This window comes from Triturus cristatus, chromosome 3_2 (assembly GCF_964204655.1).
Source record: "Triturus cristatus chromosome 3_2, aTriCri1.1, whole genome shotgun sequence".
Taxonomy (NCBI): Eukaryota; Metazoa; Chordata; class Amphibia; order Caudata; family Salamandridae; genus Triturus; species Triturus cristatus.
In genome coordinates this window covers 733,967,869-733,993,641 of record NC_140584.1, presented here as the reverse complement: position 1 = coordinate 733,993,641, position 25,773 = coordinate 733,967,869, and the positions used below count along the sequence as shown (strand labels likewise).

At 51.7% G+C, this 25,773-nt stretch overlaps 1 protein-coding gene across 1 annotated transcript in view; it reads right to left on the bottom strand.

The window, feature by feature from the left end:
• Positions 1-570: 570 nt before the first annotated feature.
• The window catches only part of STAT4 (signal transducer and activator of transcription 4), a 772,166-nt gene continuing 746,963 nt past the window's right edge, over positions 571-25,773 (bottom strand). Inside the window, exon 24 of the mRNA XM_085648785.1 lies at positions 571-1,433. Coding sequence (XP_085504911.1) covers positions 1,407-1,433 — 27 coding nt within the window. The 3' untranslated portion in view covers positions 571-1,406. The remainder of the gene's footprint in view (positions 1,434-25,773) is intronic.

Sequence of the window (25,773 nt, the reverse complement as noted above, 5' to 3'; positions counted from 1 at the left end):
AAAGGCATTGTCATTTACTCTTGTAAATGCAAGACCTATTTCATTTCAAAGAAGCGGCCGCTTGGAAAGTGAAAGCGTGCATGGCGCGCTGAATGTTTCAGGAAAGCATGTCGTGCCTGCAGTAGGAGAAACTCATTAAAGAAAATAGTGCTTACAGACTAAATAAGACATACCTGGAAGTAAAAGGGCCAGTCCTGATGGGAGGTTACAAATGAAGCAAAGGCGGTACTAAGGAGGGACTAAAAAGCCTATTAACGAATCAGAAGCCAGCATTTATGAAGGACAATAACACAAGCCAATGACAAATATGGGCAGAGAGTGGGCGGGGCTTCAAGTCCATAGTCGAATACAGCATGCCTCGCAGGACAGCGCATGCAGTGCCCAGGCTCGACCTAAAAAAGAGCCCATACACTGATCTGTCAGACACGCCCATCTGGCCCTGCCTGGTTGCCCTAAAGGCCGGTCTGCTCCTAAATGCAACAAGGCAACCATGATCCCTTCATTAATGTTTTTGGAAAGTTTACAACAAGTATGAACTACATTTAATAACATTTAAAGAAATACGTAATCTGCAAAACCAGTTTTTATTAAACTAGGGACAGATATAAAAATATATACATCGGTATTAAACTTTGATTTAGTTAGATCTAGAAAGTTTTTAGGCAGAATTTCAGGATATGTATTCTTCTTTGACAACATGACACGTCTAGCTTACAGACGTAGCTTTCTGAAACGTCTTACAAACGCTTGACTAATTTCTAAACATTTAAAGGAATGCTGGAATGTCCTACCCATTTAGGAATCGGAAGGTTCCTTTAAACGGTCTCTGAAGAACACACATCATAGGTTACACAGAGTTACACAGATCTTAGCTATAGGTACTTTTTTTTACCGATAAAAACAATTTAGGTATGCATTATATTGAAAATATACTTTTAAAAACTACAGTGCTCTCTCTGTTTCTGCTATCTTAAATCAACATCAAGCGGCTCCCACACACAAACCGGCCTCTCCTGCTGGAGGAGTGTTTTTAAACTTTGCTTGTGACAGAAATCTACAAAATGTAGTCATTCTAATGATTCCCTTTCTTCTGTTGAAATATGCATGATGGAACATGCTGACAACATTTTTAAATACCGCTATAAACTTAGAATAAAATTCCAACTTGAATACCCTTTTTTAGTTCTTCCTCCCTCCCCCAGTTCTTCCTCCCTCCCCCACACAATCCATTGCCTCACAGAGGATTTTGGAAAGTACCTCTTCATGCACATACAGTTCACAGCATACATCTGGTAGAATTATATTGTAATATGAGGTTGATATAACAACGATTCTGATGAAAGCTTCGTATTTGTACAGATATTAAGCTTCTCTTTTAATATTTCGGATTTCTGCACTCCACTTTTTCACTCTGGTGTGTACGGAGAACTGAGCTGGAAAGAAGAAGAGAAAACAGACACATATGACAAATGTTCAGGATAAATATTCACGATCAATTGACTTCATCGAAAGAGGTTCTGTTAGTAAATCATGTATTCTCATGGCAAGATACTGCATTGAGCGCTTCACAAGCTTAATTATTTCTGCTTCTTAAAGCCGTATTCCTTTTCTGTAAATCTGTTTAATTGGATGCATGTCACATAAACAGTTTTCAGTCTTATACGATTATGTTAGCTTTATTGAATTAAAAGGTCAAGACCAGAAAAAATATATCCAACTTCCTCAATGGCTTGATTTTGTTTCTCGATGCCTCGCAGATGACCACTTAATTTTATGAACCTCAACATAAAATCATGTTGCCGTGGTGGGTCAAGCTCATCTAGGGAAACTCTTAACCGACAAGCTCCCTCTCAAACGTCCTAAAATGTCTTTGGGGAAATCACACAGGAAGGGAGAGTTCCCTGTGAAAATGTTTTGCATTTTGCAAACGTGAATAGTTAAGGGGTCTGAGCGAGCAAAGGCACACGCACAAGCAAAATAAATGTAAACTTTTGGAACCCCTAAGCTGGCCGTGGAGTGAATGACTAGGCATTTCACACCACAGCAAACTACACTGAGCAGATGTGGCCCAAAGGTGGTGATTACACAGCCTTCACTAGAAGACATGGGAGGTTAAGCCCAGCTAATACATGCACAGTTATCCGTCTAAAGGAGGAACCAAGAAAACACCACCTGCAAAAACACCTGAATTGCAGGCACGCGCACATAGCCTATAAAAGCACCCAAATTAAAATTGCGACATTGTGATCATGGACTTAGTCATGGAGAAAGACACCCAGCATGCGATTTCGGATTAACACTGTTCATTTGTTTTTTAATACGTGTAACACTTATTGCTGACGAAGAGGTAGGATTTCGAGTTTAAATTTTAAATATTAAAAACACGATTTTGCAGTTTCCAAGACAAGTACTGCAAGTGAGCTGGGGGCATATGTATCAAAATCCGTTATTGCGATTCTCAAATAGCGATTTTTTGAGAATCGTTATTTGAGAATCGCAAAACGGGATGTATTTAAAAATTCGCAAATATTTTGCGATTTCTGGTTATTCTTTAATTGCGATTAGCAAATTGCGAAATTGCAATTAAGGAATACCTTCCCATTCATTCCTATGGGCCAGGAGGCCCATAGGAATGAATGGGAAGTCATTCTCAATTTGCGATTCGCAATTAGAGAATCGCAAATTAAGAATAATTTCAAGGGTGTCATAAGGACACCCTGATGCACCCCTGAAATGAGCATGTGTGCGCATATGGCGCACATACATGCCCTAAGGGCGTGTATATGCGCCACATGGCACTTGGAAAAATGCCAAAAAGTGCATTTTTCAAAGAAATCGCAAATTACCACCAACTTGAAGTTGGTGGTAATTTGCGATTTCTTAAGGAGAAATCTCACAACTTGGGTGCTTGTTACATAGCATTTAAGGAATCGCAATTTGCGATTCCTTAAATGCTTACGCAAAATTAAGGAATCGCAAAATTAGCGATTCCTTAATAATGCGATGCGAAAATGGCTCATACATCGTGTTTTGCGATTTTGTATTCGCAAACGCTGTTTTTTTGCGAATCGCAGCATTTGCGAATACAAAATCGTTTGATACATATGCCCCTTAGAGTCTAGCCACACAGTGGCAATCCTCTCAAACCCCTTGTATAGAAAAAAACTCAGTTTATGGCACCCATTCAGAGCCACAATCCACAATATATCTTCCTCCTCTACATCTTGGAGCTCTCTCATTGATTTATAAGTTGTACCTTGAAATATTTCATGCATGTGAGCTCCTTGAAATAAGCGATAAGATTAAATGGAATGAAAGGAGAGGGATTTATAAGAGCGCACAAATAGCGCCAACAGTTAGTCCTGATATGCAACTCGACAATTAGCTGGCTCTAAATTACTCAGTTAATTCTAACCTCCTTAAAGGGTAAAAAGACAGGTTTTTAAGGCCTTCCTGAAAGGAGTATGCATCTTCAGGCAGGTAAGCTGACAAGAAAGTGAGTTTCAAAGCTTAGCTGCCGCCACCAAAAAGGCTCGGCCTCCCCATCTTGTTTTACGAAATCAGGGGACCACAGCCAAGTTATGCTCTGCTGAGAGAAGATTTCTGATTGGGGTGTACCATTGAAATGTGGTTTTGATTCCTCCAGGATTTGCATTATACAGGTGTTGGAAGGCGTTCCCCGGGGAGGCTGCGGAATGTGTTCCTGACCACCCTGAGGCCCACCTTTCCCAGAGTTAGGCCGAGCAAGAGCAGGGAGGCCCTTCCTGGAAGGGTCTCGCACCTAGGATCGCACACGCTACGTTTCTCTCTTCTTCGGATAGAGGGACACCACACAGTAAATCGTTGTAAGATAATAAGCTTTTATCGGTGGTTATCAGGGATCTTTATGATCCGGCAGGCAGGTGCAGAATTAATGCCACAAGCGGCAGCGATCTTATGATGGAGGGGAAAGGGGTAGCGGGACAGTCTTTCAATCAGTGTCTCTGCGAGGTATCCGGCGCCCAGCTCTCAATCCTCGAGCTGAGGGGATGTTGCTTCTCTCGGCGATCTCTGCCGATTCTTTTGGAGGAGCGGGCCGCGAGTCACTCAGCAGGCACCGGAGGGTCTTAGTTCAGGGAGCCGCGACGGCGTCAGCAGGGCTCAGATGGTTCAGAGTTCGGGGAGCCGCGACAGCGTCAGCAGGGCTCAGATGGTTCAGAGTTCGGGGAGCCGCGACAGCGTCAGCAGGGCTCAGATGGTTCAGAGTTCGGGGAGCCGCGACAGCGTCAGCAGGGCTCAGATGGTTCGGAGTTCGGGGAGCCGCGACAGCGTCCGCAGGGCTCAGGTGGTTCGGAGTTCGGTTAGCGTTCTTCTGTTCGGGGAGCGATCGAGCCGCGACCAAGTCCGCAGGCTCTCGTCAGTCCAGGTCTTCTCTGCCTCTCGTCCCTTCAGCACCCCTTGTTATACTCCCCCTCCTCTTTGAAGTCCGGAGTCCTCGCGGAGAGGGGTCTGGTGCCTGGGGGGCGGTGTGTCGGGGTTTCCTGTCGCTCGGCCCCTTGATCTGTTCAGGTGTGTCCGGGAGGGACTCCAGACGCCCAGCAGGAGAGGCGCCCGCTCACCGGGGGCCTGGTGGTCGATCGAAACCTCCCTCGGGGAAGAGACCAGAGGTGTGACAGGGTCGGCGCCTCTCGGTTCGGTTTGGGGGGGGGGTTTCGTTCTCCCTCGGCCGGGCATGCGTGTTGGGGATCTGGTCGGCCCTCGGGATGTTGGTCCACGGAAGCCGGGAGGCCGTGCCCACGAGGTTCGGCGTGGTTGTAGTGTCACTTGCTGGTCGGGAGGGCCCACGCCACGAGGCCGGTCTCACACGTGCCCCCCCCAGCTGAAAGGCGGGGAGAACTACCCATCCACTTGGGAGTTCTCCTCGCTGAAGCGGAAGAATCGGGACAGGCCGTCCGCGTTGGCGTGGTCAGTCCCGGGGCGATGTTCCACAGTGAAATCCATCCCCTGGAGAGAGATGGACCAGCGTAGCAGCTTGGGGTTTTCCCCTCGCATCTGCATCAACCACCGCAGGGGTCAATGATCTGTTTGCACTCGGAAGTGTGTTCCGAACAGGTAGGGCCGTAGCTTTTTGAGGGCCCAGACTACTGCGAACGTCTCTCGTTCAATTGTGCTCCACCGCTGTTCCCGGGGCAGTAACCTTCGGCTGATGAAGGCTATGGGCTGATCTATGCCTTTGTCGTCGTACTGTGAGAGGACTGCCCCGATGCCGTGTTCCGAGGCGTCCGTCTGGACCACAAACTCCTGGGCGTAGTCGGGTGCTTTGAGCACTGGAGCCGCGCACATTGCGGCCTTTAGGGTGTCGAACGCCTTCTGGCAGGAGGGAGTCCAGTGTATTTTCTTGGGGTGTTTTTTGGAGGTTAGTTCTGTGAGAGGGCCTGCGATGCTGCCATAGTTTTTAATAAACCTTCGGTAGTAGCCGGTGAGGCCCAGGAAGGCTCGGACTTCCGTTTGGGTTGCAGGGTGTTCCCAGGACAAGATGGCGTCGATCTTCGGCTGGAGGGGGGTGACCTGCCCACTCCCCACCTGGTGCCCCAGATAGGTTACGGAGCCGTGCCCAATTTTACATTTGCTAGCTTTGACGGTGAGGCCGGCTCGGCGCAGAGCCAGCAGGACTTGACGGAGGTGCTGGAGGTGCTCGGCCCATTGGGAGCTGAAGACCGCTATGTCATCGAGGTATGCTGCGCTGAACCCCTCTAGTCCGGACAGGACCCTGTTCACCAGCCGCTGGAAGGTGGCCGGGGCATTTTTCATTCCGAACGGCATCACCCTAAAGCGGTAGTGCCCATCCGGGGTGGAGAAGGCGGAGCGCTCCTTGGCTCCCTCGGTGAGGGCAATCTGCCAGTACCCACTGGTCAGGTCGAAGGTGCTGAGGTAGCGGGCGGCCCCAAGGCGGTCAATGAGTTCGTCGGCACGGGGGATAGGGTGAGCGTCTGCTCGGGTGACTGCATTGAGGCCTCGGTAGTCCACGCAAAACCTCAGCTCGGGGGCAACACCCGGGGTAGTCGCTTTCGGAACCAGGACTACCGGGCTGGCCCAGGGGCTGTCGGAGGGTTCAATCACCCCGAGGTCTAACATCTTTGCCACCTCGGTCTGGATGCAGGTCCGGACCCGATCAGGGACCCGGTAGGCCCGATGTCTCACTGGCGGGCTGTCTCCGGTTTCCACGTCGTGGACACACCAGCTGGCGACCCCGGGGGTCAGGGAGAAGAGATCCGCGAACTGCCCTAGTAGCTGGCGGCAGTCGTCGGTCTGTTGGGCTGTGAGGGCGGTCGACAGTCTCACTCCCTCCACGGATCCATCGGTTTCCTCCGCCCCCAGGGGGTCTGGAAGGGGCTCGGTGTCTTCTTCGGCCCCATCGTCGGTGGCCAGGAGTAGACTTAATTCGGTCCGTACAAAGTGGGGCTTGAGGCGGTTCACGTGGAGAACCCGGAGGGGGTTCCGCGGGGACTGCACATCGATGAGATATGTGACTTGGCTCTTCCGCTCGACCACCTTGAAGGGCCCAGTCCATTTATCTTGGAGAGCGCAGGGTCTCACCGGGGCCATGACCCAGACTTGTTGGCCCGGCTGAAACTCGACCAGCGTAGCATTCTGGTCATACCAGCGCTTCATTTCTTCCTGACTGGCCTCGAGGTTTGCTTCTGCGAGTTCCCTGAATTTTCGGGTCTGGTTGCGGAGCGCCAAGATGTATCGGAACACGTCCGGAGGGGTTCCCCGGGGGGTTGTTTCCCACCCCTCCTTGACCAGGCTCAGGGGTCCTCGGACGGGGTGTCCATATAATAGTTCGAATGGGCTGAATCCCAGGGATTTTTGGGGAACATCCCGGTAGGCGAACAGGAGACATGGGAGGAGGACGTCCCACCTCCGGCGTAGGGGTTCATCGAGGCCCATGATCATTCCTTTCAGCGTTTTGTTAAAGTGCTCGACTAGTCCGTTTCCTTGGGGGTGGTACGGGGTGGTGAATTTGTACGATACTCCGCACTGCTGCCAGAGGGATTTCATATAACGGGAGATAAAGTTCGTACCCCGGTCACTCACGACTTCGCGGGGGAACCCCATGCGGGAGAAGATCCCCATCAAGGCCCGGCCCACCACGGGGGCCGTCACGGTGCGGAGAGGGATGGCCTCGGGGTAACGGGTGGCATGATCCACTAGGACGAGGATGAACCGGTGGCCCTGGGCGGTCTTGGGGTCCAGCGGTCCCACAATGTCGATTCCTACCCGCTCAAAAGGGGTACTGACGACGGGGAAGGGCTGTAGCGGAGCCTTGCGCTTGCCCCCACTCTTTCCGCTGGCCTGGCACGTGGGGCAGGACTTGCAGTGGGCCTCCACATTTGCTCGCTTGGGCCAATAGAAGTGGGTGACGAGCCGTTGGTAGGTCTTATCTTGGCCTAAGTATCCGGCCAGGGGTACATCATGGGCCAGGCCCAGGAGGAGACTTCGGAAGCGTAGGGGTACCACTAGTACCCGGGCCGATCCCAACTCGGCCGACTTCTGTTCGCTGTACAGGAGGCCGTCCTCCCAGTATACCCAGTGGGTGCCAGTCTGGTCGCCTGCTGCTTGGGCCTCGGCCTGTTGTCGGGGTCCGATGAGGGACGGGCAGGTGGATTGTTCTTGGCAGAATTCTTCACGGGAGGGGCCCCCTTCGCAGGGCCACTGGGCCAGTTCTGGCAGGTCCTCGAGGTGGGTCAGGGTTTCGGGGTCGGGAGGCACTGACCCTTCGTCGGGAGCGGTCGGCTCGTCCAGAAGGGGGTCGTTGGCCTCTGGTGGTGTATTCTGGATCTCGGGGGTGGTGGCGGTGTCTAGCGGCATGGGCTCTTCCCCCTCGGAGGGAGGCGCCCGGAGAGTCATTGAGCGCGTGGTGGCGCATACCCACTCGGGGAGGCCCATCATCTCGAGGTGGGCTCTTCGTTCCACTTGTCCCCACGGGGAGTTCTCAAGGTCGTTGCCCAGGAGGCAGTCCACGGGCTGGGAGGTTCGGACCGCCACCTTTAACTTGCCGGTGACTCCCCCCCATTCGAAGGGGACTAGGGCCATCCGACAGAGGCTCTCGGAATTGTCTGAGGAGATGACGGGGCAAAAGGCGCCAGGCAGGATCTGATCCTCGGAGATCAGGTGACAATGAACCGCCGTGACACTCGCCCCCGTGTCCCGGAGGCCCTCGATGCGGTGACCGTTGACCATCACCTGCTGTCGGTACTTCTTCGTGTTGGCGGGCAGGGACGTTCCGGGGACCATCTCTCGATCCCCTAGGGAGACCAAGGCCATGGCGGCTGGTTCCCATTCTTCGGAGTCTTCTATCTCTTCCCCCAGGGCTACGGAGGCCATCTGTCGAGTCGGCGGGGTTGTTGTGGCGGACCGCTGGTACAGGGGACCCTGGGGGTCGCTGGCATAGTGTCCGGTCTGTTGGCAGCGGAAGCAGGTGATCCTCACTCGGGGCCCCGGCCTCCCTGGTCGTCCGGTGCTGGCCGGAGGTGGAGCTGGAAAGGGCGGAGATTGTCCTCTGGGAGGGCTGAGCGGGGATCCCCCCGGAAGCTCCCTTTGCCGGCCTTGATTCCCTCCGCCCCTCTGGCGGGGGGGTCCCTGACTGTGGCGACCGTAGTCCCCCACGGGGCCCCGGGAGGCCCGGGTGTTCACCCATCGGTCAGCCTCGACGGCCAGTTTTCGAGGGTCTGTGAGTTTGCTGTCCAGGAGGTGCTGGCGCAGCTCTACGAAGCAATTCGCGGACAAGTGTTCCCATGCGATTAGGTCGAACAGCTCCTCGAAGGTGGAGACCTTGCTGCCCTTGATCCATCCGTCCAAGGCCCGGCTGTAGAAGTTCAAGTACTCCACCCAGGTGGTACCGGGTATCTTTTTGCAGTCTCTAAACCGTTGCCGGTACATTTCAGGGGTGAGCCCATATCTGGCTACTAGAGCCTCTTTCATGTGACTGTAGGAGTTCATCACGGTGGAGGGCAGGTCCAGCAGGGTATCTCTACCCTCGCTCAGGAACCGGCCCCACAGCCCGGCCCCCCAGTCCTTCTGCGGGACTCGGTGGGAGGTCATGGCGACTTCGTAGGCCTTGAACCATTGCTGAATATCGTCGTTCTTATAGTATTCTTTTACCACATCTTTGGGGATGTGGACCTTTGGTTCCACGGTGGAGGAGATGGGTTGGGTTTCCGAGGGTCGGGCCTCCGCCTTCTTAGCCTTGAGCTCGATTTCTTTTAGGCTACGTTCGTGCTCTAGTTGGAGTTTTTTCTCGTCGTGTTCTCTCTGTCGTTTCTTTTCCTCTAGTTCTCCTTGTAGGCGTAACTGTTCCACCGCCAGTTTTTTCTCAGCCAGCTTTAGCTCTCCTTCGATTTTTAATTTTGCTAGTTCCAGTTTGTGGTTGCGATCTCTTTCTCGGTCCGCTAGTTCCTCTGGGGATAGGCCCCTCTCGGGGGCGCCGTTCCTCCCCGGGTTGCTTCGTGGTTCGTTGGGAGGTTCTCCTTCTGTTTGTGTCCGGGGAGTTTCTGCCTCGACCCAGGTTTTTAATGCCCCCTGGAAGTCCTCTTTCGTGCTTAGTCCGGTGGTAGCGATTCCAAAGTCTTTGCAAAATTGTTTCAGTTCTCGGTGCGTATAAGATTCTAACTGGTCTTTTTGGAATGCCGTGCTCGGGTTGGTGCCTGCGGCACCTAGGGAAGTTTCTCCTTCCATTCTTCTTGGTAGTGCGTAAGCCGTCTACTGCACGATCTCTAGGTGTTGGCTCGGATCCCGTCGCCTGCCACCAAATGTTGGAAGGCGTTCCCCGGGGAGGCTGCGGAATGTGTTCCTGACCACCCTGAGGCCCACCTTTCCCAGAGTTAGGCCGAGCAAGAGCAGGGAGGCCCTTCCTGGAAGGGTCTCGCACCTAGGATCGCACACGCTACGTTTCTCTCTTCTTCGGATAGAGGGACACCACACAGTAAATCGTTGTAAGATAATAAGCTTTTATCGGTGGTTATCAGGGATCTTTATGATCCGGCAGGCAGGTGCAGAATTAATGCCACAAGCGGCAGCGATCTTATGATGGAGGGGAAAGGGGTAGCGGGACAGTCTTTCAATCAGTGTCTCTGCGAGGTATCCGGCGCCCAGCTCTCAATCCTCGAGCTGAGGGGATGTTGCTTCTCTCGGCGATCTCTGCCGATTCTTTTGGAGGAGCGGGCCGCGAGTCACTCAGCAGGCACCGGAGGGTCTTAGTTCAGGGAGCCGCGACGGCGTCAGCAGGGCTCAGATGGTTCAGAGTTCGGGGAGCCGCGACAGCGTCAGCAGGGCTCAGATGGTTCAGAGTTCGGGGAGCCGCGACAGCGTCAGCAGGGCTCAGATGGTTCAGAGTTCGGGGAGCCGCGACAGCGTCAGCAGGGCTCAGATGGTTCGGAGTTCGGGGAGCCGCGACAGCGTCCGCAGGGCTCAGGTGGTTCGGAGTTCGGTTAGCGTTCTTCTGTTCGGGGAGCGATCGAGCCGCGACCAAGTCTGCAGGCTCTCGTCAGTCCAGGTCTTCTCTGCCTCTCGTCCCTTCAGCACCCCTTGTTATACTCCCCCTCCTCTTTGAAGTCCGGAGTCCTCGCGGAGAGGGGTCTGGTGCCTGGGGGGCGGTGTGTCGGGGTTTCCTGTCGCTCGGCCCCTTGATCTGTTCAGGTGTGTCCGGGAGGGACTCCAGACGCCCAGCAGGAGAGGCGCCCGCTCACCGGGGGCCTGGTGGTCGATCGAAACCTCCCTCGGGGAAGAGACCAGAGGTGTGACAGGGTCGGCGCCTCTCGGTTCGGTTTGGGGGGGGGGTTTCGTTCTCCCTCGGCCGGGCATGCGTGTTGGGGATCTGGTCGGCCCTCGGGATGTTGGTCCACGGAAGCCGGGAGGCCGTGCCCACGAGGTTCGGCGTGGTTGTAGTGTCACTTGCTGGTCGGGAGGGCCCACGCCACGAGGCCGGTCTCACACGTGCCCCCCCCAGCTGAAAGGCGGGGAGAACTACCCATCCACTTGGGAGTTCTCCTCGCTGAAGCGGAAGAATCGGGACAGGCCGTCCGCGTTGGCGTGGTCAGTCCCGGGGCGATGTTCCACAGTGAAATCCATCCCCTGGAGAGAGATGGACCAGCGTAGCAGCTTGGGGTTTTCCCCTCGCATCTGCATCAACCACCGCAGGGGTCAATGATCTGTTTGCACTCGGAAGTGTGTTCCGAACAGGTAGGGCCGTAGCTTTTTGAGGGCCCAGACTACTGCGAACGTCTCTCGTTCAATTGTGCTCCACCGCTGTTCCCGGGGCAGTAACCTTCGGCTGATGAAGGCTATGGGCTGATCTATGCCTTTGTCGTCGTACTGTGAGAGGACTGCCCCGATGCCGTGTTCCGAGGCGTCCGTCTGGACCACAAACTCCTGGGCGTAGTCGGGTGCTTTGAGCACTGGAGCCGCGCACATTGCGGCCTTTAGGGTGTCGAACGCCTTCTGGCAGGAGGGAGTCCAGTGTATTTTCTTGGGGTGTTTTTTGGAGGTTAGTTCTGTGAGAGGGCCTGCGATGCTGCCATAGTTTTTAATAAACCTTCGGTAGTAGCTGGTGAGGCCCAGGAAGGCTCGGACTTCCGTTTGGGTTGCAGGGGGTTCCCAGGACAAGATGGCGTCGATCTTCGGCTGGAGGGGGGTGACCTGCCCACTCCCCACCTGGTGCCCCAGATAGGTTACGGAGCCGTGCCCAATTTTACATTTGCTAGCTTTGACGGTGAGGCCGGCTCGGCGCAGAGCCAGCAGGACTTGACGGAGGTGCTGGAGGTGCTCGGCCCATTGGGAGCTGAAGACCGCTATGTCATCGAGGTATGCTGCGCTGAACCCCTCTAGTCCGGACAGGACCCTGTTCACCAGCCGCTGGAAGGTGGCCGGGGCATTTTTCATTCCGAACGGCATCACCCTAAAGCGGTAGTGCCCATCCGGGGTGGAGAAGGCGGAGCGCTCCTTGGCTCCCTCGGTGAGGGCAATCTGCCAGTACCCACTGGTCAGGTCGAAGGTGCTGAGGTAGCGGGCGGCCCCAAGGCGGTCAATGAGTTCGTCGGCACGGGGGATAGGGTGAGCGTCTGCTCGGGTGACTGCATTGAGGCCTCGGTAGTCCACGCAAAACCTCAGCTCGGGGGCAACACCCGGGGTAGTCGCTTTCGGAACCAGGACTACCGGGCTGGCCCAGGGGCTGTCGGAGGGTTCAATCACCCCGAGGTCTAACATCTTTGCCACCTCGGTCTGGATGCAGGTCCGGACCCGATCAGGGACCCGGTAGGCCCGATGTCTCACTGGCGGGCTGTCTCCGGTTTCCACGTCGTGGACACACCAGCTGGCGACCCCGGGGGTCAGGGAGAAGAGATCCGCGAACTGCCCTAGTAGCTGGCGGCAGTCGTCGGTCTGTTGGGCTGTGAGGGCGGTCGACAGTCTCACTCCCTCCACGGATCCATCGGTTTCCTCCGCCCCCAGGGGGTCTGGAAGGGGCTCGGTGTCTTCTTCGGCCCCATCGTCGGTGGCCAGGAGTAGACTTAATTCGGTCCGTACAAAGTGGGGCTTGAGGCGGTTCACGTGGAGAACCCGGAGGGGGTTCCGCGGGGACTGCACATCGATGAGATATGTGACTTGGCTCTTCCGCTCGACCACCTTGAAGGGCCCAGTCCATTTATCTTGGAGAGCGCAGGGTCTCACCGGGGCCATGACCCAGACTTGTTGGCCCGGCTGAAACTCGACCAGCGTAGCATTCTGGTCATACCAGCGCTTCATTTCTTCCTGACTGGCCTCGAGGTTTGCTTCTGCGAGTTCCCTGAATTTTCGGGTCTGGTTGCGGAGCGCCAAGATGTATCGGAACACGTCCGGAGGGGTTCCCCGGGGGGTTGTTTCCCACCCCTCCTTGACCAGGCTCAGGGGTCCTCGGACGGGGTGTCCATATAATAGTTCGAATGGGCTGAATCCCAGGGATTTTTGGGGAACATCCCGGTAGGCGAACAGGAGACATGGGAGGAGGACGTCCCACCTCCGGCGTAGGGGTTCATCGAGGCCCATGATCATTCCTTTCAGCGTTTTGTTAAAGTGCTCGACTAGTCCGTTTCCTTGGGGGTGGTACGGGGTGGTGAATTTGTACGATACTCCGCACTGCTGCCAGAGGGATTTCATATAACGGGAGATAAAGTTCGTACCCCGGTCACTCACGACTTCGCGGGGTAACCCCATGCGGGAGAAGATCCCCATCAAGGCCCGGCCCACCACGGGGGCCGTCACGGTGCGGAGAGGGATGGCCTCGGGGTAACGGGTGGCATGATCCACTAGGACGAGGATGAACCGGTGGCCCTGGGCGGTCTTGGGGTCCAGCGGTCCCACAATGTCGATTCCTACCCGCTCAAAAGGGGTACTGACGACGGGGAAGGGCTGTAGCGGAGCCTTGCGCTTGCCCCCACTCTTTCCGCTGGCCTGGCACGTGGGGCAGGACTTGCAGTGGGCCTCCACATTTGCTCGCTTGGGCCAATAGAAGTGGGTGACGAGCCGTTGGTAGGTCTTATCTTGGCCTAAGTATCCGGCCAGGGGTACATCATGGGCCAGGCCCAGGAGGAGACTTCGGAAGCGTAGGGGTACCACTAGTACCCGGGCCGATCCCAACTCGGCCGACTTCTGTTCGCTGTACAGGAGGCCGTCCTCCCAGTATACCCAGTGGGTGCCAGTCTGGTCACCTGCTGCTTGGGCCTCGGCCTGTTGTCGGGGTCCGATGAGGGACGGGCAGGTGGATTGTTCTTGGCAGAATTCTTCACGGGAGGGGCCCCCTTCGCAGGGCCACTGGGCCAGTTCTGGCAGGTCCTCGAGGTGGGTCAGGGTTTCGGGGTCGGGAGGCACTGACCCTTCGTCGGGAGCGGTCGGCTCGTCCAGAAGGGGGTCGTTGGCCTCTGGTGGTGTATTCTGGATCTCGGGGGTGGTGGCGGTGTCTAGCGGCATGGGCTCTTCCCCCTCGGAGGGAGGCGCCCGGAGAGTCATTGAGCGCGTGGTGGCGCATACCCACTCGGGGAGGCCCATCATCTCGAGGTGGGCTCTTCGTTCCACTTGTCCCCACGGGGAGTTCTCAAGGTCGTTGCCCAGGAGGCAGTCCACGGGCTGGGAGGTTCGGACCGCCACCTTTAACTTGCCGGTGACTCCCCCCCATTCGAAGGGGACTAGGGCCATCCGACAGAGGCTCTCGGAATTGTCTGAGGAGATGACGGGGCAAAAGGCGCCAGGCAGGATCTGATCCTCGGAGATCAGGTGACAATGAACCGCCGTGACACTCGCCCCCGTATCCCGGAGGCCCTCGATGCGGTGACCGTTGACCATCACCTGCTGTCGGTACTTCTTCGTGTTGGCGGGCAGGGACGTTCCGGGGACCATCTCTCGATCCCCTAGGGAGACCAAGGCCATGGCGGCTGGTTCCCATTCTTCGGAGTCTTCTATCTCTTCCCCCAGGGCTACGGAGGCCATCTGTCGAGTCGGCGGGGTTGTTGTGGCGGACCGCTGGTACAGGGGACCCTGGGGGTCGCTGGCATAGTGTCCGGTCTGTTGGCAGCGGAAGCAGGTGATCCTCACTCGGGGCCCCGGCCTCCCTGGTCGTCCGGTGCTGGCCGGAGGTGGAGCTGGAAAGGGCGGAGATTGTCCTCTGGGAGGGCTGAGCGGGGATCCCCCCGGAAGCTCCCTTTGCCGGCCTTGATTCCCTCCGCCCCTCTGGCGGGGGGGTCCCTGACTGTGGCGACCGTAGTCCCCCACGGGGCCCCGGGAGGCCCGGGTGTTCACCCATCGGTCAGCCTCGACGGCCAGTTTTCGAGGGTCTGTGAGTTTGCTGTCCAGGAGGTGCTGGCGCAGCTCTACGAAGCAATTCGCGGACAAGTGTTCCCATGCGATTAGGTCGAACAGCTCCTCGAAGGTGGAGACCTTGCTGCCCTTGATCCATCCGTCCAAGGCCCGGCTGTAGAAGTTCAAGTACTCCACCCAGGTGGTACCGGGTATCTTTTTGCAGTCTCTAAACCGTTGCCGGTACATTTCAGGGGTGAGCCCATATCTGGCTACTAGAGCCTCTTTCATGTGACTGTAGGAGTTCATCACGGTGGAGGGCAGGTCCAGCAGGGTATCTCTACCCTCGCTCAGGAACCGGCCCCACAGCCCGGCCCCCCAGTCCTTCTGCGGGACTCGGTGGGAGGTCATGGCGACTTCGTAGGCCTTGAACCATTGCTGAATATCGTCGTTCTTATAGTATTCTTTTACCACATCTTTGGGGATGTGGACCTTTGGTTCCACGGTGGAGGAGATGGGTTGGGTTTCCGAGGGTCGGGCCTCCGCCTTCTTAGCCTTGAGCTCGATTTCTTTTAGGCTACGTTCGTGCTCTAGTTGGAGTTTTTTCTCGTCGTGTTCTCTCTGTCGTTTCTTTTCCTCTAGTTCTCCTTGTAGGCGTAACTGTTCCACCGCCAGTTTTTTCTCAGCCAGCTTTAGCTCTCCTTCGATTTTTAATTTTGCTAGTTCCAGTTTGTGGTTGCGATCTCTTTCTCGGTCCGCTAGTTCCTCTGGGGATAGGCCCCTCTCGGGGGCGCCGTTCCTCCCCGGGTTGCTTCGTGGTTCGTTGGGAGGTTCTCCTTCTGTTTGTGTCCGGGGAGTTTCTGCCTCGACCCAGGTTTTTAATGCCCCCTGGAAGTCCTCTTTCGTGCTTAGTCCGGTGGTAGCGATTCCAAAGTCTTTGCAAAATTGTTTCAGTTCTCGGTGCGTATAAGATTCTAACTGGTCTTTTTGGAATGCCGTGCTCGGGTTGGTGCCTGCGGCACCTAGGGAAGTTTCTCCTTCCATTCTTCTTGGTAGTGCGTAAGCCGTCTACTGCACGATCTCTAGGTGTTGGCTCGGATCCCGTCGCCTGCCACCAAATGTTGGAAGGCGTTCCCCGGGGAGGCTGCGGAATGTGTTCCTGACCACCCTGAGGCCCACCTTTCCCAGAGTTAGGCCGAGCAAGAGCAGGGAGGCCCTTCCTGGAAGGGTCTCGCACCTAGGATCGCACACGCTACGTTTCTCTCTTCTTCGGATAGAGGGACACCACACAGTAAATCGTTGTAAGATAATAAGCTTTTATCGGTGGTTATCAGGGATCTTTATGATCCGGCAGGCAGGTGCAGAATTAATGCCACAAGCGGCAGCGATCTTATGATGGAGGGGAAAGGGGTAGCGGGACAGTCTTTCAATCAGTGTCTCTGCGAGGTATCCGGCGCCCAGCTCTCAATCCTCGAGCTGAGGGGATGTTGCTTCTCTCGGCGATCTCTGCCGATTCTTTTGGAGGAGCGGGCCGCGAGTCACTCAGCAGGCACCGGAGGGTCTTAGTTCAGGGAGCCGCGACGGCGTCAGCAGGGCTCAGATGGTTCAGAGTTCGGGGAGCCGCGACAGCGTCAGCAGGGCTCAGATGGTTCAGAGTTCGGGGAGCCGCGACAGCGTCAGCAGGGCTCAGATGGTTCAGAGTTCGGGGAGCCGCGACAGCGTCAGCAGGGCTCAGATGGTTCGGAGTTCGGGGAGCCGCGACAGCGTCCGCAGGGCTCAGGTGGTTCGGAGTTCGGTTAGCGTTCTTCTGTTCGGGGAGCGATCGAGCCGCGACCAAGTCCGCAGGCTCTCGTCAGTCCAGGTCTTCTCTGCCTCTCGTCCCTTCAGCACCCCTTGTTATACTCCCCCTCCTCTTTGAAGTCCGGAGTCCTCGCGGAGAGGGGTCTGGTGCCTGGGGGGCGGTGTGTCGGGGTTTCCTGTCGCTCGGCCCCTTGATCTGTTCAGGTGTGTCCGGGAGGGACTCCAGACGCCCAGCAGGAGAGGCGCCCGCTCACCGGGGGCCTGGTGGTTGATCGAAACCTCCCTCGGGGAAGAGACCAGAGGTGTGACAGGGTCGGCGCCTCACGGTCTGGTTTGGGGGGGGGGTTTCGTTCTCCCTCGGCCGGGCATGCGTGTTGGGGATCTGGTCGGCCCTCGGGATGTTGGTCCACGGAAGCCGGGAGGCCGTGCCCACGAGGTTCGGCGTGGTTGTAGTGTCACTTGCTGGTCGGGAGGGCCCACGCCACGAGGCCGGTCTCACAACGGGGCTTTGTGAACAATACACATTGCTTTAAACATAATGCGCTTTTTCACAGTGAAGTTCGAATAATCCTCTAGAGACTGACTGATGTTTGGAGATGTATAAGGTCAGTCTTGCCGCTACATTTTGCACAATTTGCAGCTTTGTTTGTGCCATCCTATTATTATCGAAGTAAAGCGCATTACAATAATCAAGCCTGGATGAAATTAGCACTAGGGCTGCTTGTTTGCGCACTGGAGGGGGTTGAGCGGAAAGATTTTCCGCAGAGTTTTGATGATCCCGAACCAGGTCGCAGTTGTGAGGTAAGCCAGGAATTTTATCCTGCAATGAGGCTGTACTCTTCTCCACAGAAAGAGAGTCCCATATTCTAAATGTACTGTGTTGATATGGGGAAAACCTTTCTCCCCCCATAGTGCCAGAATCGCTTGGAGAGCAATCCCTAAAGTCATTGCCACTTACTTCCCCTTTACAGCCCTCAGTGATCTCTCCCCAGGGTACGAAAACTCCAATAATTTTACGCCCAGGCCCTGTGGGATCGGTATATTGAATTTAGCCTTTGTGAGGGTAACAAATCTACTACAATCCCATAGTAAATGATCTAATGTGCCTTCTGCTTCACAGCACCTTTTGCAGAAATAAGGCTTGTCCTGTCCGATTAATGTTTTTTTGCTGGGGTATGGTACCAATTTATTGTTATTTTGCATAATGTTTCTCTCCCCTTGGCATTACAGATAGTTCTGCGTGCCCTGTAGTGAATTCGGTGACCACCGTCCTCTGAAAGTTCTTTACCTAGGACTTTTGACTTGGTGTCTTCCCTGCTGACTCAATTGTATCAGTTTCTATATAGTGGACAGTAGATGCTTGGTGTGGACCCCTTTAGCATCCATGTCTTGGAAGTTGAGCAATCTCTTGCCACCACACATCTTGCAATTGCCGACATTACCCACTGTCCTACATGGAAGTAATTGAATCTCTCTGCTCAGTTAACCCATATTCATTTTTAGGTCTCGCCTAGCGCTGGAGCGCGCATGCGCTACTCGTTCCACGAGATATATTGTCATCAAGCAGATTTCCGAAGTGAGTGGAAGCCCCGCCCATGATTCTCATTGGCTGTCATCATCCTTTATGCTGAACGCTAGCCTCCGATTGAAAATGAGGCTTATTTGTTCATTCACTGTCTCCTTTGGCCCCGCCCACCCGGGCTGGATCTTTTGCCTGCGGCGTCATCCAGTGTTCTTTATTTATTAGGTAAGCACTATCTTTTTAGCACAATGGCGACAGCTTGTTTTCTGAAGGGAAGCGATTGGAAATGTTGTCCGAATACTAAATCTGTAACCGTGACATCGAGGAAGCCACAATTTTCAGATAAAAATGCGCCGAGCTTGAAGTAGCAAGAGAAGTGTAGCTTTCTTATTACATTCAGCTGGAATTGCAGCTTAAAATAAAGTAAGCGTGGAAGTACAGCTTTAGTGCTATCACAACACACACGGATGGTACAGCACTCTGAGCACTCTGAAAGCGCCGTCTAGCCACAATTTTCAGAGGGTACATGCGGTCTACCCTGCTGCAAAGCTAACCACGTTCAGCGGAGTGCCACGTTTCTTTCCTACTTCTCCCTAAATTCGAACCAGTGTAATTCTCTAATACCAGGACACTTTCAACAGGTCTGCAGTTGCCTGCCTTTGTTCCGAGCAGCAATTTTTAGGCGAGGAAGGGGCTTATCAGATTCCAACTTCGCCCCTAACAAAAGCCGGAATAAAGGTGCCATTAGGCTGTGGTGGCTGGCACGGATCGGGTATGGCGGTGCGGGGGAGGGGGAGGGATAGGGTGGTTAATGTGGGGGGGAGGGGGAAATAGAAAAATAACAAAACACTAACCTTTTACCAGTTATTGGATCACTGGAGGTGTCATGCTGTTACTGGCTACATTGAGGCCAAAGGAAGACCCAATGATTTGACATATATAATTGCAATTACGTTGTTGCACAACAGTCGATTAATGACAGTGAAACGTGCAGCTTCGGTGGAATATTTAAAGAATGAATAGATTACTGTATTGTCAAAGTTAATCCCTGGCACACTAACATTGGCCCCCTTTATTGAGTTGTTTTTGTTGAGACAGCTGCAGGCGCTGATGTCATATTTTTTCAGTTGTTAAGTCAGAGAAAACTCATTAATAGGCATTTAATGGTTGGAACTTAGACGGCAGTTCAAAGATACTTTAATTAACTCTGGGCCCTTTTGTTTCCTGAGGTAACCACGCACGAACAGTTAGGTACAATGAATGCAGTTTAATTAAACAGTGTTGGATAGACTGACTACAGAGACCACCAGTTCACAAAGACATTTGCTCGTAAGAACACTAGCACGTTCAAATGCCACTACTTACGAGTGCAAATTGATTAATATTCACAAAACGTGAGTTTAAACAAAAATCTCTTCACTCACTTACCCAATTTTGGGTCATGTTACTTGTGAGTACATCTGGAACCAGAGGTGAGGAGTGCACTTTTAGGGTTGGGGTGTCTTAGAAAGTTTGGGCACGCTGTCAGTATTCATCTTTTTCTCTGCCTATAGGCATTCGGGGATTTACTCCTATTGAGAGCAGGAGTAAATTACTTTCCAGCGTGAGAACGAGAATAGAGGATCCAAAAATTCTTTTGAAGTAATGCAAGGGGTTTCTGCATAGGAAAACTAATTTCCAAGTAGAGAAAAAAACTGTAAAAACGTTCAACTGCACTAATGCATGCATTCTTGTATACTCTATGCAATTAAGCATGCATAAATAAATGTCTTTGCATTGGCGTATTACGTTTTTCAGAAGTCTTTCTTGGAATCTGCAGCTGTTGCAACTTCCCATAGGAACTCCTCTAAATCTCCAAGAACTGCATAACTCGGAAAATGTACCCCAAAACATAGGTCTAAATCCGTGAGTGTAGATGTTTACATTTCTTTGTGAATTAGGTGGTTAATACGTTGCTCTGTAAATGTATTCTCTATATAAATTATGGGCATATGATGTAATGTACTGAGTAGGATGGAATGGTAGGTAGAAATTGTTGGTGGTAATTCTTTTGGGTCAGGTAGAGTTTACAACATGGACTTTTGGCTGTATCCGGTGCGCTGGGGCGCAATCTACGAATACACTATTGTTGAATCTGCACTTGTGTGTTTAATCTCTTCACCAGTAACGAGGATTTTAAGTACAAGTTTATGAACTTTAGAACCGCCTAGTACAGAAACAGCCTTTGCTGATTCCAGCTTGAAGATTTTAATTGTTGACATATTCTTGACTAATCCTAGAATTGGCAGAGTTGTGTTGTGATTATCTGCATTACCAGATTAACAGATGAAGCTGTACTGGACTGTCTGTACATGTGTGTGTGTAGAGTGAAAGTTGGTGTGAGAGCCCAAATGACCATCTACTAGACAAATCTGAGTTGCTTGTCCACAGAGCATTCGTCATATTTAAAAAGGAAAAAAAAAATCATTTTTTTCTCTTCAGTTTTTAGTTTCTGGCTGATTGCCTTCGTTCCATTACAGGTTGGTGTTAAAGGTGGACATCTAGTGTTGGTACCTAGATTATTTTAAGGCATTTTCTTGACCTCAGGGCTGGACAGGGACAGTAAAATGTCCCGGGTAGCAAAATAAAAGTGGCCCCCATTATTGAATCGGAAAAAAGTGGCCCACATTTGAAAATCAAGGCAGTTCACAACTTGTAAAACAAGCATTGGCATAGCCAATAGGTCTCGCCTTTGGGTCATTATAAGTGTTTAGCCATGCAACAGTTGATGTTGTTGCACCAAGGATATTGTGCTGCATAACTAAATACTTATAAGGTCCCAAAAGCGAGACCTATTGGCTATGCCAATGCTTTTTTTTCGAGCTGTCCGTTTAGATCCCTTTTTGCGATTATTGAATTGTCTCCAACTAAAAGCCAAAAATATATTTTATCTCTTAGACGTTGAAGTAAGTATGTCCCTTTTTAGTCTGAAAAGGAAGCTTGCACTTTGGGGTTTTGCCCCCATTGTTCCTCAACATCTCCCTTAGTTTTTACATGTATCTTGCCCCTTTTAGACGATTCTTGCTAAATATCCTGTGTGTTGTCACTTTCAAAGTGAATGAGCTAATTTAGATATGAAAGTATCTACAGAACTCAGCTTCCTTGAAACTCTCATTCAGTGCCATAAAGACATCTAGTACTGGATGCCGGTCAGGAGAAGCAGCTTGCCTCCTGGTCCCCCGGGCACTGCTGTGCTACCTTGGGACCACGGATCACGAAGGAGGCAGCAGGAACAGAGAGTAAACCCAGAAGGAAGCCATGTTTTCTGTGCACTTTTGGCCTTTCCCTAGCCTCTTTGGAGCAAATAGGAGGCTGCTGCAGGGTTCAAGAAAGGGTTAACACCATGATGTCATCGCTAGTCAAAGGATGTGTGATGTCACTTGTGCTCCCAGTTGTGTTAGGGAGTCAACACAAGAGGCAGTCAATTTAGCTGAATGCAACTTAGCATCAAGTGGCACTTTTATTTGGGAGAAAAGGGAGATATTTCCAAGGTAGTGTTACACTTTCACGATTGCTTCTTTTGTGAAATAAAAGAAAAATGGCTTTTTTAAATGAAAGCCAACATGACTCTATAACCATAGATCAAAGCTAAGGTAACCAACTACAGGTGCGTTTGGATCCACTCTGGATTAAGACACTCTGTATTCTATTCTGCCCTCACACCTCACTCAACAAAAAAAAGCTATAAAATGCTCAGTCATGTTAAGTCAGAGAAAAGTAAAACAAGCATTTGCAATGCAATAGGTCTCGCATTTACGCGAGTTTGAGCTATTGACATTGCAAATGACAATGCCTTTTATTTTTGATTTCATTTTTAAAACATAAATCAAAGGCATTGTGATTTACAATGCCAATAGCTTAAACCTGTGTAAATGCGAGACCTATTGCATTGCAAATGCTTGTTCTATCTATTCCGGGGCTTTCTATTTACTCCCTTTTGAATAGTGATCTCACCATCAAACATTTATTGTCCTGTCATGCCTTGAAGTCTTCGTCTCGCAACCAGTGTAATGATATGTGCGTGAATGTTTGTATGTCTTACACTCTGTGGCAGGCCCCTGATCTGGATATTATTGCAAAACTACCTGTTCTCAATGATCTTCTTGCTTGGTTAGAATCTCTTCACACTTCTTCTCTAGAGGCAAAATTCTACTACCCTGGAAATTATGGTCTTCAGTGCTTTTATCTACTTGTCCACTGTGTGACCCAGAGAATTGATGTCCTCTTTCATTTTATAAAGGCATGCCTTTGCATCATTCTTAGAGAAAATTCTGCAAAAAATCCTGAGAAATGACTCAATAAGGGGAGAAGCTGCGCATTCTGGGGATGACCTAAAAAAGTGTAGTTGTTTGCCACCCATGTTTCCTTTAGCTCCCTTTGAAAAGAGCATGTCCTTCTACCTCTCGATGTTGCCACATCTCTAGCTTCACTGGAATGGATGGTTGGTCTCTAACGTCTACTGTTCTCCAGGCCAGTATAATTTCTCTGCTGGTGAACTCTGCCTTGTCCTGACACTCTCTGGCTTCCTCTTTGCGTCAAAACCATCCCCATGGCAACTATGTGGCTAACAATATATCTGATAATTGCTAAATGATACTCAAAAAAGGCTAAGTGTGCAACGAGACATGACTCATAAAATACATTTTATTCTTACAACATATTTACAAATCTATGATATACTATTTCTGTATAATTACATGACAGATTAAAAACAGCATGCTTTATAATCCAAATGTCTCTCATTGGGTAAAGGCAACACGATCAGAGATTATGTCAACAGATCACCTGATATTATTTGATACTTTAAATATAATTGTTGCAATTATGAAAACATTTTAAGATAAAGTCACAACTGCATCAAAATGAATGACAGCATGGTTGACAAGGGTAAGTATTTCATTCATTTAGTCAGCCAAGAAAGGAAGAATGATTTCCCCAATGAATGTGTCCGTTCTGAGACAAAAAAGAACAGAGGGGGGGGGGGGGGGTGGATAGATCTTAGTGGAATCGAGTCTATGCGTGTTTAGGCGACCCAAACGCCTTCATCAGGAAAGCTACAAATGTGAATTACCAGCGATTCCACACCAAAAGGTACAGATATCATATTGGAACAAGGTCCAGGTAGATAACAGGACCAACAAATGGAAAAAAGCTTATTCAATTCTTGCAGGTTAAAGTGAAGACCGGGATGTAAACAGCACTAAGGAGGGTGGTGAGGAAATTGAATGGTTTTATACACAGCCAAATCTTTGAGACAACAAAAGTAAATCTCTTTATGTTGTCAATCAAGTTGTGGTTGCCATTCTGCGTACATCTGTAAAGTGTAGCGTGCCTCTTTGCATCAAACAGGCTCTCTTCTTGTCCTTCCATGCCACTTCTGTGGGCTGCCCGGTAGTGCCTCAGACACAGCAATGGCGCAAAATGTCAAAATTAACTCTTGCTGGTCCCTGTGGTGCATGTTTCGTCCCCTGCTTCAGTTCCTTTGTATGGTAGGCACTTCCCTTCCCCCTACCATCCCACTTACAATTTTAGGTCACACATGGTTTTGTGTACTTCACCTTTTCCACAAGAGACTGATTCCGTGTGGCATCTAACTGCTGTTTTGACTTCTACGCTCACTGGCCATGCGGTCCATGCGGAGCCCTCCTATGATCCAGTGTGTTCAGTGCCTGCTGAGAGAGTGGCCATGATATCCCCATTTCCTTGCCTTTTGATGTGGATTACCGGAGCGTGATGTGAGAGCAGGGTCCTAATCTACACGGGCCATGCATTGCTCTTCCCCGGGGAGCCCGCTCAAACAATCACACCACCCAAAAAGGAGGACAGCCTGGAAGAGATGGAGAGAAAACTATGCTGGGCACCATTTTAAAGCAGTGATGAGCTGCACTGGACACTGGTAATACTCATAATGGCCGTAAAGAGTGGGGCTGTGATAGAAAGTGAGAGGAGTAATTGGGCCAGTACCCTAAAGAGTAAAAGAGAGAGAGAGCAGATGCCCACAGTGGAATGGGCGGTGGGATGATGATGTGAGTACATGGCTGGTGTAAGCCTCACAAATGGTACATTTGCAATACACCTGCTATATTTCTCCGGTGTGTCCCATCCACTTCTGAGTTTCCAGCATGGCTGCGATGCTCCTGTGACTCGGACAGGCCAAGACCACTCCCGTCTTTGTACCCATTCACCAGTGCTTGATCTCAACACTACTGACCTTCTACCCTGGTTTCGTGATAAATATGCATTATCCCTAAGTCCTACATCGTCATCCTAGTCATTACTATTGAGGTGGATTCCACCTGATGACAGAGACAACAAATTAGGAAATAGGAGTTGTCAGGCATAGAACCCACCTCCCCATATGAGCATCGATACCCACAATTCCTCCATTTTTCCTGTCTCATGACTGAGACTAGGATTTAGCATTAGGTCCCTGCTGGGCTTTGACCTCCGACGGCCTTGCTGCATTAGAATGTGGGGGGTGCCTGGAACAGCGGGATTGTGCAGCACAACACATAATGGAAACTCTTGGGGGAACTATTGGTATCCCGGAGTACTCTAGAGAGAAGGCCTGCTAATTTGGGCTGTTGCGAGTTAGCAGACGAGGCAGGTAACTTACCTTACCTTTGTTAAGCGGGAAAATAGTGGGTATGAAGGAACCGCTTTTCTCTCTGTATTCAGCATCTTTTGGAAAGCCCGGACGCAGCAGTGAATCACAGTATTTCTTTGTGAATTAATGTGCAGGAGAACAGTGGCATATCTCTGTCCATGCGCATTAGACATTTCCTCTTTTTAAGTTATTTCAGATGAGCGTGGAACAAATAAGTGTTTGAAATTGGGTTGTTGGTTGACTGGGGTATGATCCCTGGTTAAGCAGCAACCACAATCCTAGTCAGGGTAACAGGCAGGCCAACGCTAAATTAACCCGTGCTCACCATCTGGTAGCTTGGCACAGAGCAGTTAGGCTTAACTTTAAAGGCACTGTGTAAAGTATTTGTGCAATACTTCAAACAGGAAACAGTGAAAACACCACACACTGCACGGCAGGTTAGAGAGATAGAGCTTAGTCTAATGAATAAAACAAAACCAAAACAACAAAAGTCCAATAAGTAGAACTGAGATATTGAATTTCAAAGTTTTAAGTAAAAATTGCGCTAAGAAGCAAAATGCGCTGTTAGAGATATGTGGTCATGCTGGACTGGGACAAAGTCATAAGTTCATGCGGACTGCGATGGAGTGCGGGCCAGCTACAAGGACCCAGTTAGGCCCGCTGAACAAAGTACCTTAAATCCTGGTTGCAGAGCTCTGTGTGGATTCGCATTGAAGATGAGTCTTGCAGAAGAGGTGATGTGTCGGTTTTGAGATGTGATGAGGCTGCAGTGCAAGGTCCTTGTGCGTCGGCATTGAGGATTCTGTCGACGGAGCTTGTGAGATGAAGTCTGGTGTCAAAAATGCGAGGTGCAGCAGGGACGATGCGTCAGTTTCGATGAGCGGTGATGCTGCGATGAAGAGTTTCGCCATGGTTGTCAAAGCTGCAGTCGATGAGGGATAAGAGGAGCTTGCGCCAGGAAAAGCACTGTGCATTGTCAGTTCTGAAAGTGATGCACCAGTCC